Source organism: Cricetulus griseus, chromosome 4 (assembly GCF_003668045.3).
Source record: "Cricetulus griseus strain 17A/GY chromosome 4, alternate assembly CriGri-PICRH-1.0, whole genome shotgun sequence".
Classification (NCBI taxonomy): Eukaryota; Metazoa; Chordata; class Mammalia; order Rodentia; family Cricetidae; genus Cricetulus; species Cricetulus griseus.
The window spans coordinates 94906068-94922139 of NC_048597.1; the positions used below are offsets into that span (position 1 = coordinate 94906068).

The window sequence follows — 16072 nt, forward strand, 5'->3', positions numbered from 1 at the left end:
AGCGCGGCTGAGCGCCTCGGAGCCCGCGGGGGAACTGCGGCGGGGATCCGGGCGGCGGCGGCGGCGGCGGCGGCGGCGGCGGCGGCGGCGGAAGTGGGCTGCGGGGGGCCCGCGGCGTCGGGCGGTGCGGATGTCGGGCTGGGCGGACGAGCGCGGCGGCGAGGGCGACGGGCGCATCTACGTGGGGAACCTTCCGACCGACGTGCGCGAGAAGGACCTGGAGGACCTGTTTTACAAGTACGGCCGCATCCGCGAGATCGAGCTCAAGAACCGGCACGGCCTCGTGCCCTTCGCCTTCGTACGCTTCGAGGACCCGCGGTGAGGACCCCGCGGCTCGCCCTCCTGCAGGCTGGCGCCCGGCCCGGCCCGGCCCTCCCTTCCCCCTCCCCGCGGCGCCGACCCCTCGCGGCACCCCCCAGCTGGAGGAGGAGGCGGCGGCGGCGGCGGCGGCTTCGGTCCCCAAGCTTTCCCCGGTGTCACTTCCTTCATTAGTGTAAAAACCCCAAGTGGGCTCTGGAGGAGCCTGAACCCGCCAAACCTGCCTCGAGAAGGGCGAAAGCCAGCAGCATTCTCCGTCGAGGCTGGGAAGGCACCCTAACAGGGAAGCGCCCCTAAAGGGGAGCGACCCAGGGCTTGGAAGCCTCGGGTCCCTGAACCCGGTCTGCAGAGGACTCGGCAAACCAGGCAGTCACAGTCGCCTGCCTACCCCGCCCCCCGGGTCGGGGCCCTCGCCGTTACGGGGAACAGACGGCGGGGACAGGTTGCCTTTGGCTGTCCTGAAGGGGTGCCCACCGAGCCCAGTTCTTGTAAATGAGTCGGATGAAAGCGGCGGGGGAGGGGGGTGGCGGCTCTGATTTCATTCCCCTCTGATGAGGGAGGTCTGCCACTAGTTAATAGTACCAGGGTTGAGGAAAAGCTAGGTCCCCCAACCCCGCGCCAAGGGCTCTGTAGTTTTGCAAACGTTAGTTCTCGCACCGGAAAAGGCCCAGGAACTTTTTAAAGTGCGCGTTATAAGTCACAGCTCTACAGTGGTCACATCACTGAGGAGGGTCAATAGGCGGGTTCCTGTCTTCCCAGCACCTTTGGGAGGAAGGCTGCCTACCCGGTCTCCCGCCGGCCTAGGTTGGAGACACGGATTGCCAGTAGAAGTACCCTGGACCTCGGTGGTTGAAGATCAACAGCTTATTCCTGAGTGTCTTGCCATTTGTCTCAAAAGTAGACCGAAGCATTTTTACACAGGAACGGGTGAGAGTTATGGCTCTTATTTTGTTAACAGTACCACTGTGTACTTTGAAGCCATTCTCTGTCAAGTGCCATGCTGTGTAGTTAAGAGTTGTCAACAATCATGAGGCAGATACTGTTGACTGTATTTCACAGAGGAGGAAATTTCGGATTGGTTAATGCAAGAAGTTAATAAGTGGATAGATGCTTCATAAGGGAGCTAGATAGGATTTGAACCTCCTGTCATGACTTAACATGACTTACTGTGTGTTGTTACATTCTTTTCCTTTAGTCTTAACAGAAGAATTATATTCTGCTCTAATTGAGAAGTTTCAATCAAAGCACTTGAAATATTAGCATCTTGGTCCTTTTGATAACCCATCTAGATAGGCTTATTTCTCAGTTAGAGGTATAAAGAGTTTAAAAAGGTAACTCAAGTCCTTTACATACAAATTCCAATTTTAATTCTTAATATGTCTGCCTCTTCCCAGGCTCCATTAGAAATACATTCTTGCAGTCAGCATTGTCCTAAATGTGGCTGTCCCTTGATGCCTTTTTGTTTGCTTTAGGCAGAGTCTTATTTTGTAGCCCTGACTGGGCTGGAACTTTGGTAGGCCACTTTGGCCTCAAACTCAGATATCTGCCTGCCTCTGACTCCCGTTGCCAGTATTAAAGATTTGAGTCACCATATCTAGCCCTCAGTTATCTTTTTAAAAAGATTTATGTGCGTGTCTTACCTGTATGTATCTGTTCCACATGCATGCCTGTTGTCCAAGGAAGGCAGAAGAGGTTGTTGTATCTTCTGGAACTGGAGTTACTATGGGTTACATGTGGATGCTGGGAACAGCATCCTCAGCCCCTCATTTGTCTTTAACTTAAATTTGTATTGACTTTTTGAGACAGTGTTTTTGTAGACCAGGCTGGTCTCCCCAGCATTGGGATTAATAAAGGTGTGTACCACCACACTGGGCCTTTGTAAACCTTTTTTTCTTGTTTTAAAAAATTTTCAAGACATGATTTCTCTGTTAAACAGCTCTGGAACTCAATTTGTAGATGAGGCTGGCTTTGAACTCACAGGGATCCACCTGCCTCTGCCTCCTGCCTAAGTGCTGGGATCAAAGGTGTGTGCCAACAACATCGGGCTCCTTTTTAACGTGCATGCCCTCCCTACAAAATATGCCAGTAGGCCTTTTGGAAGAATATTAAGGGACCTAATGTAGAATAAGCCTTTAGAGCAGAGGTTCTCAATCTTCCTAATGCAGTGACCCTTTAACACAGTTCTTCAGGAGGGATGCCTGCCAAACTTAGAATTATTTTCATTGCTACTTTATAACTGTAATTTTGCTACTTTTATGAATTGTAATGTAAATATTTTTGTAGATAGAAGTTTTTCAAAGAGGTCCCACCCACAGGTTGAGCACTGCTGCTCTAGAGGAAAATGCTTGCCATGTTTTGATAAATGTGTTTGTTGGCAAAGCAGTTATCTGTCAACAATTATTATTATTATTATTGAGACTGGGTTTCTCTGTGTAGTCCTGGCTGTTCTGGAATGCACCCAGTAGACCAGGCTGGCCTCGAACTCAGCGATCCACCTGTCTCTACCTCCTGAGTGCTGGGATCAAAGGTGTGCACCACCATGCCTGGCTACCCCTCCACTTTTCATTCTTAGAATACCATATACTTGACAACTGTAGCTCTTTTTTAGTATGTGTATTCATAATAGTTTTGTTATGATGCCTTCACATATACATATCACATCTTTTGCTCGTATTGGAACCCCTTCATTCTCTGTAAAAATTTTAAATTTCTTTACATTACTGAGTAAGTATTTTGCACTTGGGAATGTGCATGCCATGGCTGAGCCATCTTACTGGCTAGCTGTAAAGCTTATGTGAAAAGACCCTCAACTGAAGCAGAGGTCCATCCTCCTCCTCCCTCAGGCTGACTTCTCTCTTAGTTACTCACACCTTCACTAGGGAGTCACTCAGCCAATTGGGAAGCACTGATTCAAGCTTTTCTTTTCAGAGATGCTGAGGATGCAATCTATGGAAGAAATGGTTATGATTATGGCCAGTGTCGACTTCGTGTGGAATTCCCCAGGACTTACGGAGGTCGGGCTGGCTGGCCCCGTGGTGCAAGGAATGGGCCTCCTACAAGACGGTCTGATTTCCGAGTCCTTGTTTCAGGTATGTTCTTTCCACATTGAATAAGATGTGCATGTATGGTACTTCAAAGAGTCTGGCCTCTAAGGAGTATGAGCTATTACTCCATACGTGGTGCATGTTGGCTTTTCAGTAGCCAGTGCACATGGATAGTCCAAAGCTTTGCTCTGGTTTTTCAGGGAGGCAGGTACCATCAGATGAAATTGTACAAGTAATACAGCTTCGTGGGACAGAAACTTGTCTCTTTTCTGTTTGTTTGTATTTAGACAAGGTCCCTATGTAGTCCTGGCTGTCCTGGAATGCATTGTGTAGACCATGCTAGCCTGGAATTCAGAGATCTGCCTGCCTCTGCTTATGCCTCTTGAGTACTGGGATTAAGGGCGTGTGATACCACAGCCTGATAAACATGTTTCTTATTAAGTGGTTTCTTACTAGTGAGAGGGCAATGATGGTGAAACCTCTGATCTAGAATTCTAAAAATGTCTTTCTTTGGGAATTTACCTTGGTATCTGGCTTGGTATCAGGAGCCAGATTCAAATGCCTTAGAATCGTGGGGATTGTATTTGAAAATCACAGAACATCTGTAACTGGATATAATGCTAAACTGAGAAGTTTACATGTCTTTGAAATATCAGTGTAGTGTTAAGACCTGGGGCCTTGTGCACGTTGCAGGGGAGTTTGGGGACCCTAGTGGAGTGAAGCTTATTGAGCTTGGTGCCTGCTGAAGTGTGAATGTTCCACGGTCACAGTAGTGCATAAGAGTGATGCTGTCTGTCTATCTTGTATCCCTTTGTGATTTTTTAACCCTAGGACTCTATTCCCTCCTTCAAGATGTCATACATTATCTTTTTTTCTCTCCATGCTGCTCTGAAATCCTGCTTAGAAAACTATTAGGAAATGGCTGCAGTCCTGAGCTGTGAGCGGTAAACACAGCCTTTGAGAGCAGGAGCACATTTCCCTTTCATGACATCAGGTAGGGTCGTATGACTCCCAACTAGCCTTAGCGTCTGAGTGTTACCTTTCCCCAACTGTAGTGAGGAATGTTGGTGATCTCTTACGAGGTACTTTGTGGTCTGTCAACTGTTCACTACAGTAGAAAACAAACTTTGATCATTGTTGTTGTGTTATTCCCTCAGCTACACTTGGTTTGTTTCAAAATTCCCATGTCTCGGGAAAGTAAGTTCAGCAAGAAATACTTGGTACTAATAAATTTCCTAAAGGAAAAAAAACAAAAACAAAACAGAACTCAGTTTTGGGAGTGTCACATTGTTTGTGGAGGACAGTGGTAAATTCTCAGAGGTTGTAAGCCTGGAACAGGATGGTTTGTTGGGAAAGTTTGGTCTCTGGACAGTTAACCTAGACTAGCTTCTCACAGTGCTTTACCATATATACCTAAGTGTATTTCTCTGGTCTGTGCCCCTTATAAGGATCTGTGACTTGGGAACCCTTACAGAGTATAGACCACCTTAGATATTGCTAGCTCTTAACAGGGCGGTTAACGTGGCTGAAGGATGTGGCTCTTCTCTTACATTCTCTGTGCCTAGGACTTCCTCCGTCCGGCAGCTGGCAGGACCTGAAAGATCACATGCGAGAAGCTGGGGATGTCTGTTATGCAGATGTACAAAAGGATGGAATGGGGATGGTTGAATATCTGAGAAAAGAAGACATGGAGTATGCTCTGCGTAAACTGGATGACACAAAGTTCCGCTCTCACGAGGTAGGTTCTTACCTTTTGTCAAGTCTAATTTAGTGATAGTAGCAACAGGTCATGCCTTTGCCATTTGATGACTTCACTGTACCATTAAAGATCTATCTACACAGGCTGGAGAGAGGGTTCGGCCGTTAAAAGCACTGGCTGCTCTTCCAGCACCCACATGGCAGCTCACAACTAGCTGTCTGTAACTCCAGTTCCACCGTACCTGTATGACCCGCCCTCATACAGACACACGTGCAAGCAAAACACCAATGCACATAAATTAAAAAAAAAAAAAAATTAAATAAAGGGGGTGTTTGCTATTCCTAAGTCCTGCAGTGTCAGAGCAGGGAGAAGTATGCATTTGTTTATCTTGATTTTCTTCCTTTTTGAAATGGGAGAGTAAGGGTACCCACCTCCAAATAACATTGTGAAAGTTTAGTAAGATTAGTGTTAGGCATGCAGTTAATACTCGGGGCTGTTAGTCAGCCAGTTTTAGAGGTTGGCTTTGCTTACTATTCCTATGCTGATTCTCTACTTTTTCTTTTCCTGTTTGTTCGATTTTCAGGGTGAAACTTCATACATCCGAGTTTATCCTGAGAGGAGCACTAGCTATGGCTACTCACGGTCCCGGTCTGGGTCCAGGGGCCGTGATTCTCCATACCAAAGCAGGGGCTCTCCACACTACTTCTCTCCTTTCCGGCCTTACTGAGGAAGACCGTGGGAAGTTTCTCTCTCTCTCTCTTTTTTTTTTAGATGTGCTGAGCTGCTTTGTGCTCAGAATCTACATTCCAGATTGATAATTTAGCATCTTAGGAAATTTTTTTAATTTCTTTCTTTCTTTTTTTAAGGAACTACATAATTTCAACCAGGGCTGCCATACTAGCAGTGAAATGTTTTAGACTGCAGAAATAGAAGTTGTGGCTTTGGTTCAGAAACAAGTTGTATATTTTTCACCCCTGATTATGGGACAGAAATCAGTGCTGCATCTTTGTGGGTCACTCTGCTCTGGAGATCAGCAGTTACGATGACTGAGTTGCCCATTTTGTTTAGAAATATATTTTAAATGTTTAGTAATTGGTATGTGGTTGTCTTTGAGTAAGCATGTAGGTTTCACCAACAGGTTCTTGCCAAAAAGAAGTATCATTTGCATTGTCACACCAGCTTGTCAGAAGCGGGAGAAACGGTGATGGTTTCAAAATTTCAATACCCAAGGGCAGATCCCAAGATTGATTTTTATGTACATGTGTGTACCATGTGTGTGTTAGTGCCCACTGAGGCCAGAAAGACAGCATAGATCCCCTGGAACTGGAGTCACAGGAGGTTGCGGGCCACCCTGAGTTGACCTGGTACTAGGAGCCTGACTCAAGTCAGACAGGAGACTAGGAAGTGCTCTTTTTTGTTGTTTTGTTTTTCTGAAACAGGAGTTCTCTGTGTAGTCCTAGCTGTTCTTGAACTGAGAGATCCACCTGCTTTTGCCTCCTAAGTGCCTGCTGGGTTTAAAGACATGGGCCACAGCACCAGTTTAGGAAGTTCTCTTAACCACTGAGCCATCTTTAAGCCAGATTCTTATGATGCAGAACTGACAATGTAAAATAAACTGCCTGTAAAAGGAGTTTGCTGAGGTGGTTCATGCCTCTATCCCTGTACTTGGGAGGCTGTGGTAGGAAGAAAGAATCTATGCATCCAAGGCCAATATGCGGTACAGAGGCCCTGTCTGGACAAACCAAAAAAATGTGTGTTTGTGAGGGCACATTGCAGATAAAGGGAAGAGGAAGAATGAAAACAAGCCCAGGGCTATTTTTAACAAGTTCTTTTCAGAAAGGAACTGTTGGGCTTGTGTGTGTGGGGAGACACTGTGTGGGGGGAGGGGGTCAGGTGTTCAAAGACACTGGGGAGGGTTGAGCATTCCTATATACACTGGAGGGGGTCAGGTGTTCACAGACACTGTGCTACTATGCACCCTGTGTGTGGGGGGTGGTCAGGTGTCCACAGACACTGGGGAGGGTTGAGTGTTACTGTGCACTCTTGTGTGTGTGTGTGTGTGTGTGTGTGTGTGTGTGTGTGTGTGTGTGTGTGTGTGTGTGTCGGAAGGTCAGGTGTTCACACACAATATGGTATGGGAAGGGAGGGTATTCATATACACTGTGTGTGGGGGGGGTTGAGTGTCTAGATACACGATGTGTGGGAACGCGGTAGTGCCACTTTCTGAGAAAGGAAGGTTTTAAATTAGGAATTTCCAGGCTGTGTTATTTTGATACTACTCAAACTTTTCCATGAAATGAGCCCTCTGGCCGGGCGTTGGTGGCGCACGCCTTTAATCCCAGCACTCGGGAGGCAGAGGCAGGTGGATCTCTGTGAGTTTGAGACCAGCCTGGTCTACAAGAGCTAGTTCCAGGACAGCCTCCAAAGCCACAGAGAAGCTCTGTCTCAAACAAACAAACAAACAAATAAATAAACCGAATGAAGATGGTTGGCTGTTCAAGTCAGTGGAATAGTAACGAAAATAACTTTTGTTTACCTAGTCTGGGCAATCTATCTTCTAAGTATAAACAGAGAAATTCACATATATACATTTTGATAGCTTTTTAGGAGATAGAGGATGTTTTCCATACAGAACAGGCCTGTGAGTACTTGATCCATTTCCTTGGAAGCAGGCTTGTGGTGTTCTATTAGCTGGGTGTTTTCCAGTTGTCAGGACAGTTAGCAAGAAACCATAAATGTCCAGTTTACACTAGAATTCACAGTAGCAAATGACCACCCTTGGGAGTCCACCATCTTGATATGGTTCCCCTTTCCCAGAATAGCTACTCTGCTGTAGGAGAAGGGGTCTTGTTTACCAAGTCTGGCAAAGAAATATTACCTGTTTGAAAACAAGAAAAAAAATTATAGTTGAGCTTGCTGTCCAGCTGGCCCTCCTAAACTAACTGTCACTGGTTTTCATGGAAAATAGTGGAAGTAGGTATTAATGACATCTTTTTTCCTAACTCTCAAGTATCAGTAACAGTTCAAAGCGAAGTCAGATCCACACTTTCCAGCGCATAGAGACAAGCTGTACATAACCAGCCATATATATTCAGGTAGGAGTAGAAGACTAACTCTGTGCCTAGAATCCAAGTTTGGAGGAAGGTTGTAGCTGTGTGATATGATCAGTAGATATATTTGATGAAGTAGCAACTACTGGGCCCTGAAAGGCAAGGTTATTAAAGTCTTTCTCTTTAGCTAGCTGAGGCAAATACAGCATAGTTAAGAATTTAACCCATGGATGGCGGTGGTGTTGCACGTGGTGCACACCTTTAATCCCAGCACTCAGGAGTCAGAGGCAGGCAGATTTCTGTGAGTTCAAGGCCAGCCTGGTCTACAAATCGAGTTCCAGAACAGCCAGTGTTTTTATACAGAGGAAACTCTGTCTTGAATAACCAACAAAGAAAAAAAGTTTAACCTATAAGTTTGTTAGCTTGGCTCACCAGAGCTTTATTTGTCAACTGCCTGGTCTTGGTGTCTGCTGTGGAGATAAAAGGGCAGGTTTCTCAGGCTTCCATTTTAAGTTTGTAGAGGGAGTTTGGAAATACAAGTTGCTACATCAGGGATTACAAACCATTGCTAAGATACATCATAGTTTATAGGTATGTTTCGGCTGGCATGTCATGTTAATTTTTCTTGAATTGGTTGCCAATACAAGTTGAGGAAATATCAGACAAAATGTCATACATTTAAATTCTCCAAACAGATAGGATCAGGTTCCTCTGGTACCAGGAGAGCACCAGGGAATGCCAGACAGGGTTCCGGGCCCAGGGAGATATGCTGCCTGTTGCACATACACCCTTAGTCCTTCCTGTACTTTGCTTTCATTACTGACTGTCCCCTAAAGGTGAGTCAGACTCCTGGACTACTCATAACACCACTACTTGTGTGGTTTACTCTTTTTCATTCGGATAGTGTGTCTTCAGTGACAATGTCTGAGCTGCTCTGGGTAACACATACCTGGGGGGGCCACAAAATACTCCTCCACAACATGATGGGAATTTCGTAGTAGTTCTTCAGTACAGTTGCCTTCTGCTACATTGTCAGATCTCAAGTAGACACATCTGCAAAACCCAGAGGTCAGAGTTACACATTCTGAGGGAACTGAGGCTTCTAGAGCAGAGAGACAGGATCAATATGGGGGCTATAGGGGAGCAAAACAGTCTGCTGTGCTCACTGTCCCCAGGTAGGGAGGGGTGCTGTGGTCAAAGTAAACCAAAGAGCTGTCTACAGTTTGGAGGTCTTCCTGGCCATTGTAGTGAGCTGTAATTATTCCCTGGTTTGATTAGCAAATCTTTCTGGATAATTAGCATGAGCAGATTAATTTTGGTGAAGTAAGGGAAAGGGCAATTATGATACAACTGTATTAAATCTGGGCTGGAGTGATATCTCAGTGGTTAGGTGCCCTGGCTGTTCTTCCAGAGGACTCAGGCTCGGTTCCCAGCACCTCCATGGTGACTCCAACTGCCTATAACTCCACTTCCAGGAGATCTGATGCTTTATTCAAAGGGCACTGCACATCTGTGGTGCATATACTCAGGCACAGATGTGCTCATGCACAAGCACACACACACATCCTCCCCCATACACACAGATTTTGAACAAAGCACATCAAAGGACTAGCAAGTGTCCCAGACTCTGCTTCAGTGGGAAGCATATGCTCAAGGATCAGTGATGTCATTGCCAAAGGATAGACAAGAAATAACTGAGTGGGTTTGTGTGTGGGGAAATGGACATTTTACCAGATGCAACATAAATCCATGCAAGAGAACATAGCCACCTAAGGGGATATACAGACGCCTGCCATTCATCAAGATACACTATGAACAGTGGCATTAGGTGGTTCACACCAATAATCCCTGCACTTAGGTAGTCTAAGGTTAGTGCCAATATAGGTTTTTGTCTCAAAAGAAGATACATCTTAATCCCAACACTCAGGAGGCAGAGACAGAGATCTCTGTGAGTTGGAGGCCAGCCTTGTCTACAGAGCAAGTTTCAGCATAGCCAGGGCTACACAGAGAAACACTGTCTTGAAAAAAAAACAATGTATGTATGTATGCATACATACATACATACATACATACACACACATCACAAACAGATTGTAAATATCTATTGTTCTCTAGGTGTACATCTAAAATATGTAGATTGCTTAGGTCAAGGCACTTGCCACCTAGCTTAAGCTGGTACACACATGGAAAGAGAACGGACTCCCATAGGCTGACCTCTGTCTTCCACCTGTACTCTGGTCAGTCTCTCTCTCTCTCTCTCTCTCTCTCTCTCTCTCTCTCTCTCTCTCTCTCTCTCTCTCTCTCTCTCTCTCCCTTTTCACTCTCCTCTTATATTTCTCTCTATGTAGGTTGAGTTTACAGCCTACATATTAAGCTCAAGGTCAGCCAGGGCTACACAGTGAGATTCTGTAAAATTCCTATGTTACAAACTAGTGAAACTAAATGGGAACACAGTCAAACTTCAGAACATGAAGTGTCTTACCACAATCAGCCTGCTTCTGGATACTCCTATTAAAAATGAAGGAGTCTAACACCTTTAACCCCACTACCTCTGAGTTCAAGACCAGCCTGGTCTACAGAGCATGTTCAGGACAGCCACCTGAGAAACCCTGTCTCAAATCAAAAAGTTATCAACTCACCAGCAAAGAAGTACCCAACACAAAGATAGATATTGCCATTAATGGTAAGAGAACAGAAGGTTGGAATTGGTTGTAGGGCCTGGGTTTGGTTGCTTGTACCCACATGGAGGTGTACAACTGCACAACTCCAGTTCCAGGGAACCTTGCAGGGACCACACTATTCTGACCTCTGTGGACTCCTGCACACATATGCATAGACTCAGGCACATACACATAAAAATTAAAAACATTCAAGTCTGGCCTAGGGTGCTGGGATTAATAAGGCATTTTTTTTTTTGGAAGTCCTACAAATGTCATCTTAAAATGACAAGCGGGATTCATTAACTTAAAATATATCTTAAAATTTATGGACAGAAATGCAGGCCATTGAGTAACAAGCTCAGATTCCAGCCACCACATGCCAACTACTGTTTGTTTTGACTGTTCCATTTGTAGCAACCCTGTTTCCTTAGGTATTAGAAGTCAGAAAATCCTGACTCCTGAAAAAAAAATTACATTTTAAAAATTTTGTAGCTGGGCGTTGGTAGTGCACGCCTTTAATCCGAGCACTCGGGAGGTAGAGGAGGTGGACCTCTGTGAGTTCGAGGCCAGCCTGGTCTACCGAGTGAGTTCCAGGACAACCTCCAAAGCAATACAGAGAAACCTTAGCTCAAAAAAAACCCAAAACAACAACAACAACAAAAACAAACAAAAAATTTGTATGGGGCAGAGATATGTACTGTGGTAAGTGTGTGGAGGTCAGAGGACAACTTTTTCAGGTCTCTTCTTCCACCATGTGGGTCTTGAGGGTCAAACTAAGATCATCGGGCTTGGCAGCGATTATTCTCACCCACTGAAGCATCCCACCCTCTGACTCCTTAGTGCTTCTCTTCTCTCCCCCAAATAAACCGGTGAAATGTTCATTTAAGCATTTACCAAGTATTTACTCAGTGCTAGACACCAAAAATAAGCAATGTATGGAACGTAGATAAACAGAAGAGAAGGGGAGGGGCAGAGAAATCACATTTAAGTAGATACATCGTGATTGACAGCTCTTTTGAATATCACTAGAATCACAAAGAATGTAACTATATAAAGGAATGAAAACTTAGTGGCAGTTGACAGCTTAAGAAGAAAGGAAACTTAAGTAGGAGAAAAGTAGGTGGGATAAAGAGCTGTTTACCCAAGGGCTGAAGAAAAAGTAAAGGGGAGAGAACTCAAGAAGCTGAAAGGGCATGACAGTGCTTGCTTAGAGAAATAGTCAGGGGCTACTGACAGGCCACGAGAAAACTGTTTTTGGCTTTATCAGAAGCAGTGGCACATTTTCTGAAGGTCTTGGTAGGGAAAATGGCATCAGGTTTCTGTTGTGAAGTGCTTGCTGGGTAACATTAGGCAAAGAGTGTTAACCTCTCTGGACCAGAGCGTCAGATCAAAGACCTGAAGGAACCAAAGACTGGAAAGTGAGGAGAACAGGAGTCTGACAAAGTTCACATAAAGGTCATGGTTACAGATTTGGCTCTCTGTTGTCACTAAGGGGACTAAAAAGATTGCCCAGTGGTTAGCACTGGTCTCTTCCAGGGGAACCGGGTTTGATTCCCAACACCCACATGGTGGCTAACAATCACCTGTAACTCCAGTTCCAGTGGATCCCACAACCTTTTCTGCACCAGACACGTGGCACACAGACATACAAGGAGCTCAAACATCCATACACATACATACATACATACATACATACATACATACATACATACATACACACACCACTTCAAGCCAAGAATGGTACCTCACACCAATAATCCCAGCATTTGAAAAACTGCGAGTTTGAGGCCAGCCTGAGATACATAAGCATGATGGTTAGAAGGTGGAGGTCAGAGGAGGGTAAGTAATTCACGGTCATCCTTAGCTTGCCTGGTCTACAAGAGACCCTGTCTCAAAAGAAGTAAATAAAAATAATGAAACAAATGCTGGGTGTGGTGACACAGGCCTATACACAGCGCTAAGGAAGCTGCTAGATAATCCTGGGTTCAAAGTTAGCTCACAGTACAGCCGGATTCTGTTTAAAAAACCGATGAAACATAGCTTATATGTCATTTAGATATGCCATATTAGCATATGAACTGATTTAAGGTCTCTAAAATATATAATTCTTTCAGATATTTAAGCTGATGCTCGGGTCGCCAAGTGCAAACACCTTAGAGGGAATGAGCATGGCTTGCCAAGAAACAGTTATGGAATACAGAAAGAACAGAGGGAACAGCACATCCGAGTGGATGAGCAGGGGTCCTGTGAAGTAGGGATTCGAAGGCGGTGACTAACAAGCAGCTCGGATTTTGTTCCTATTTACCCCGAGACTAGGAAGGCTAGAGGATTCTAAACGGGAGTAACAGGATCTATAATGAACTCGGGGAAGAGTGAAGACATCCTCACGGTGACTGGGCAAACTCCTAATCAGGTAAAGGGCACTGAAACGGCCTCGAAGGAGCTCAGGTCAAGACCTCGAGGCTGCAACTGGGAATTCACCTGTCTTCTAGTACGGACTCCAGGGGCTCCACTCCGTCGGTGTCCACGGCGTGCAGCTGGTCAGCGAAGGCGATGGCTTTCTCCAGCCGGGCCACCGCCTCGCGGCTGCCGAAGTTCACCAGCGCCAGACGCTCCAGATGCTCGATTTTCGCGGCAGGCACGCGGCCGGCGCCCTGCGTGGCGAGGCGTGGGCTATGGGTCCCCTGTCCCGCCTCCTGGACCTTTCCCTGTGGACCCGCTTTGGAAGCGAAGCCTCGGCCCCGATTCAGGGTAGCCGGAAAACGTACCCGCAGTGCCCGTGCCCACATTTCTTTGCTTCTCGTCCTCCGTAGTGACGAAGGCGGGGCGACGCGCGCTATACTGACGACATCAGGGTGAGCCGAGGTCGCCGTCGCAGCAGTCGCCATCGCCATGAACAGCGTCGGGGAGGCTTGCACTGACATGAAGCGCGAATACGACCAATGCTTCAACCGCTGGTTTGCCGAGAAGTTCCTCAAAGGGGACGGCTCCGGGGACCCGTGCACCGACCTCTTCAAACGCTACCAACAGTGTGTCCAGGTCAGCCTCGCCCCAGACCCGCCGCGGAGGCTGCTGCAGCCAGCCCTCTTCTCCGCCATCCCACCAAAATTGCCTGGCTGTCTCTCCATTTGACACCGGGATGCCTTTGCGGTGCTTTGCTTTTACTATGGAGTACAGTAACATCTTCTGGTTCGTTTGTTTGGTGCTCTTTCTAAACTTGCAAAGTAGCCACAGTTATCCGTATCTTTAAAAAGTGTGTGGAAGGAGTCGGTTTTCTCCTTCCGCATTTATGTGGGCTTCGAGGATCGAGTTCCTGTCACCAGGCTTGGCCGCAAGACCTTCTGTTATCTCTATCTTACAGATGGAAAACTAGCACTCAGAAATGGTGATTGGTTCAAATGCACTAGCGTCTGGTGATCTTGATTATTTTGTTGGTTGTGCAACGTTTGTTTTTAGAAGTGGTGTGTACTGTCTTCTAGACTGTTGACATTGCGGTGGTCCTCATTGTTTTGTTATGATCTCATTGTTGCCCTGTTTTTCTCCACCAATTCCCAGTTGCAGCTGGTAAGGTGTGATTCCACACTAGTAGATGCATTTTCACTAACTTAACCCAAAACATCCTCTCAATTCCAGGAGCTATTTTTAGCCAATTCGAAGACAGTGAAGGTGCGTCAAAGTCACATAGCCTCTGGTACTAGAATAGACTTGAACACTGTCACTAAGACAAAGTAGAGGTACCTCCTACCTCTGCCTCCCAAGAGCATGTGAGTATACCACACAGGACTTAGCATCTTTACAGTGGTTCTTCTTTGTTAAAACAATGCTGAGTCAGAAGCAGACAGATATGTGTGAGTTCCAGGCTAGCCAGGGCTACACAGTGACACCATGTCTCAAGTGTCCCTTGAATTGTGGGTTTCAAACCTTTCCAGTTCATTTTGGTTTACTTCTGTGCCATTACACTGCAGTTACAAAACACTGACTTTTATATATTTTCTTCTTTCAGAAAGCAATAAAGGAGAAAGAGATTCCTATAGAAGGACTGGAGTTCATGGGCCATGGCAAAGAAAAGCCTGAAAACTCCTCTTGACCTGCATGTCACTAGGAAGATGTCAGTAAACTGAGAGGCCTCTGGATTTTGCCAGCAAAAGTTGTGAAGCTAGCCAAGGGATTCGAGGAGTTTAAGAAGAAAGTTTTGTTTCTTCCTTTTTGGTATTCTTCTCTCATTTTACAAGAGCAGCTGCCACTCTTGCTTTGAGACAGTTTCACTTTTGCTGGCATCTTGCAGGAACTCCATGTGCTACAGTGGAAAAGCTTCTTGGGGTTTTGGCTACAATACATGGTTTGGAATCAGCTTTAACTAGTCCTTGGATGCAAATAATGATAAACTGGTCATGATCACAGTTGGTTGCCTGGCAGCTTCTGCTGCAGAGGAACTACATACATGGGAGTCATTGTTCATGCGCAGTTGGTCAGGACCTCTTTTTCCTCTCAGGGAGCTGATGCTCTGATAAGGGATCCGGACACAACAGTTTCAATCACTGCTTGAGAACATGATTGTATTTTTATATGACAGTTACAAATGCTGGCGGCCTGGGTTGGTGAAGTAGAAGACAGCTTACTCAGTTCCTGCCTTAACAAGGCATTGGATTAACATGTGAAAGCTTCAGAAATGATGTAAAAGTCACTTTGGAGCTCACAGCGCCAGCTCATAGCTGCAACACCTGGAATGGCTGTGGAAGAGTCGCTTACATCACAGCTTTGCTGTTGCCAACTTTCAGCTCCGTGAATTGATGTCAATCTGCATATCATATAACAGCAAAATGCATCTGGCGGAGTGGAGGAAAGGTGCTCACTTATCTGTTTGCCTACCATGCCCTAAGTCTGTAATCATGAAAATGGAATAAATTCTGAAATTCAGATTTTACTCTTTGCTGCTGGAACTGTGCACTTTATAGAACACTTATTACCCCATTGGCTTTGTAAATTGATTTGTTTAAGCCTAGGTGGCTGATACAGCACATAGGTCAGGAATCTGACCTTCAGGTTAGCCTCCTGCCTCTGCCCAGCTTGCTGGGATTACACATATGCACTATAATACCAAGCTTATATAAATAGCTTCTTTATACTAGTATGTATTGTGGTTCCAAAACAATGCCATGTAGCCTCACAGCTCCCTAGACAGAATTTAGTATATCTCTAAAGACAGAATGAAAGTTGATATACAGAAGGCTGACATGTTTTCTGTTACTATTACTTCATTTTAATTTGGCCTCACAGCACTGTCAGGACCCAGTGCAGCCG

The 16072-nt window shown here is 45.7% G+C and overlaps 3 protein-coding genes across 4 annotated transcripts in view; 2 read left to right on the plus strand and 1 right to left on the minus strand.

Annotated features, from left to right (window-relative positions):
* Window positions 1-13705, minus strand: part of LOC100762845 (glutamyl-tRNA(Gln) amidotransferase subunit C, mitochondrial) — a 36008-nt gene extending 22303 nt beyond the window's left edge. The window contains exons 1-3 of one of the 2 annotated variants that reach the window (XM_027416043.2): window positions 13253-13705; window positions 9061-9164; window positions 7638-7939 (exon numbers count right to left, since the gene is read on the minus strand). In XM_027416043.2, the coding sequence (XP_027271844.1) occupies window positions 7884-7939; window positions 9061-9164; window positions 13253-13695 (603 nt within the window). In that variant the 5' untranslated portion in view covers window positions 13696-13705 and the 3' untranslated portion in view covers window positions 7638-7883. Of the gene's footprint in view, window positions 1-7637; window positions 7940-9060; window positions 9165-13252 lie in introns of those variants that run through there. The other variant, XM_035443249.1, reaches the window with a different exon arrangement.
* Srsf9 (serine and arginine rich splicing factor 9) lies at window positions 93-6691 on the plus strand. The gene is made up of 4 exons (XM_027416042.2): window positions 93-318; window positions 3247-3407; window positions 4928-5100; window positions 5645-6691. Exons 1-4 carry the CDS (start codon window positions 131-133, stop codon window positions 5786-5788), a joined length of 666 nt encoding a protein of 221 aa, XP_027271843.1. The 5' UTR covers window positions 93-130; the 3' UTR covers window positions 5789-6691.
* On the plus strand, window positions 13627-15695 carry Triap1 (TP53 regulated inhibitor of apoptosis 1). The gene is made up of 2 exons (XM_027416045.2): window positions 13627-13810; window positions 14775-15695. The coding sequence occupies exons 1-2, from the start codon at window positions 13664-13666 to the stop codon at window positions 14856-14858; spliced, it is 231 nt and encodes a 76-aa protein (XP_027271846.1). The 5' UTR covers window positions 13627-13663; the 3' UTR covers window positions 14859-15695.
* The last annotated feature ends 377 nt before the right edge of the window (window positions 15696-16072 follow it).

Coding starts and splice junctions, on each gene's coding strand:
- Srsf9 (XM_027416042.2), top strand. CDS start 131: ATGTCGGGCTGGGCGGACGAGCGCGGCGGCGAGGGCGACGGGCGCATC. Junction 3,408..4,927: donor TTTCCGAGTCCTTGTTTCAG/GTATGTTCTTTC, acceptor CTCTGTGCCTAG/GACTTCCTCCGTCCGGCAGC. Junction 5,101..5,644: donor CAAAGTTCCGCTCTCACGAG/GTAGGTTCTTAC, acceptor TTCGATTTTCAG/GGTGAAACTTCATACATCCG.
- Triap1 (XM_027416045.2), top strand. CDS start 13,664: ATGAACAGCGTCGGGGAGGCTTGCACTGACATGAAGCGCGAATACGAC. Junction 13,811..14,774: donor GCTACCAACAGTGTGTCCAG/GTCAGCCTCGCC, acceptor TTCTTCTTTCAG/AAAGCAATAAAGGAGAAAGA.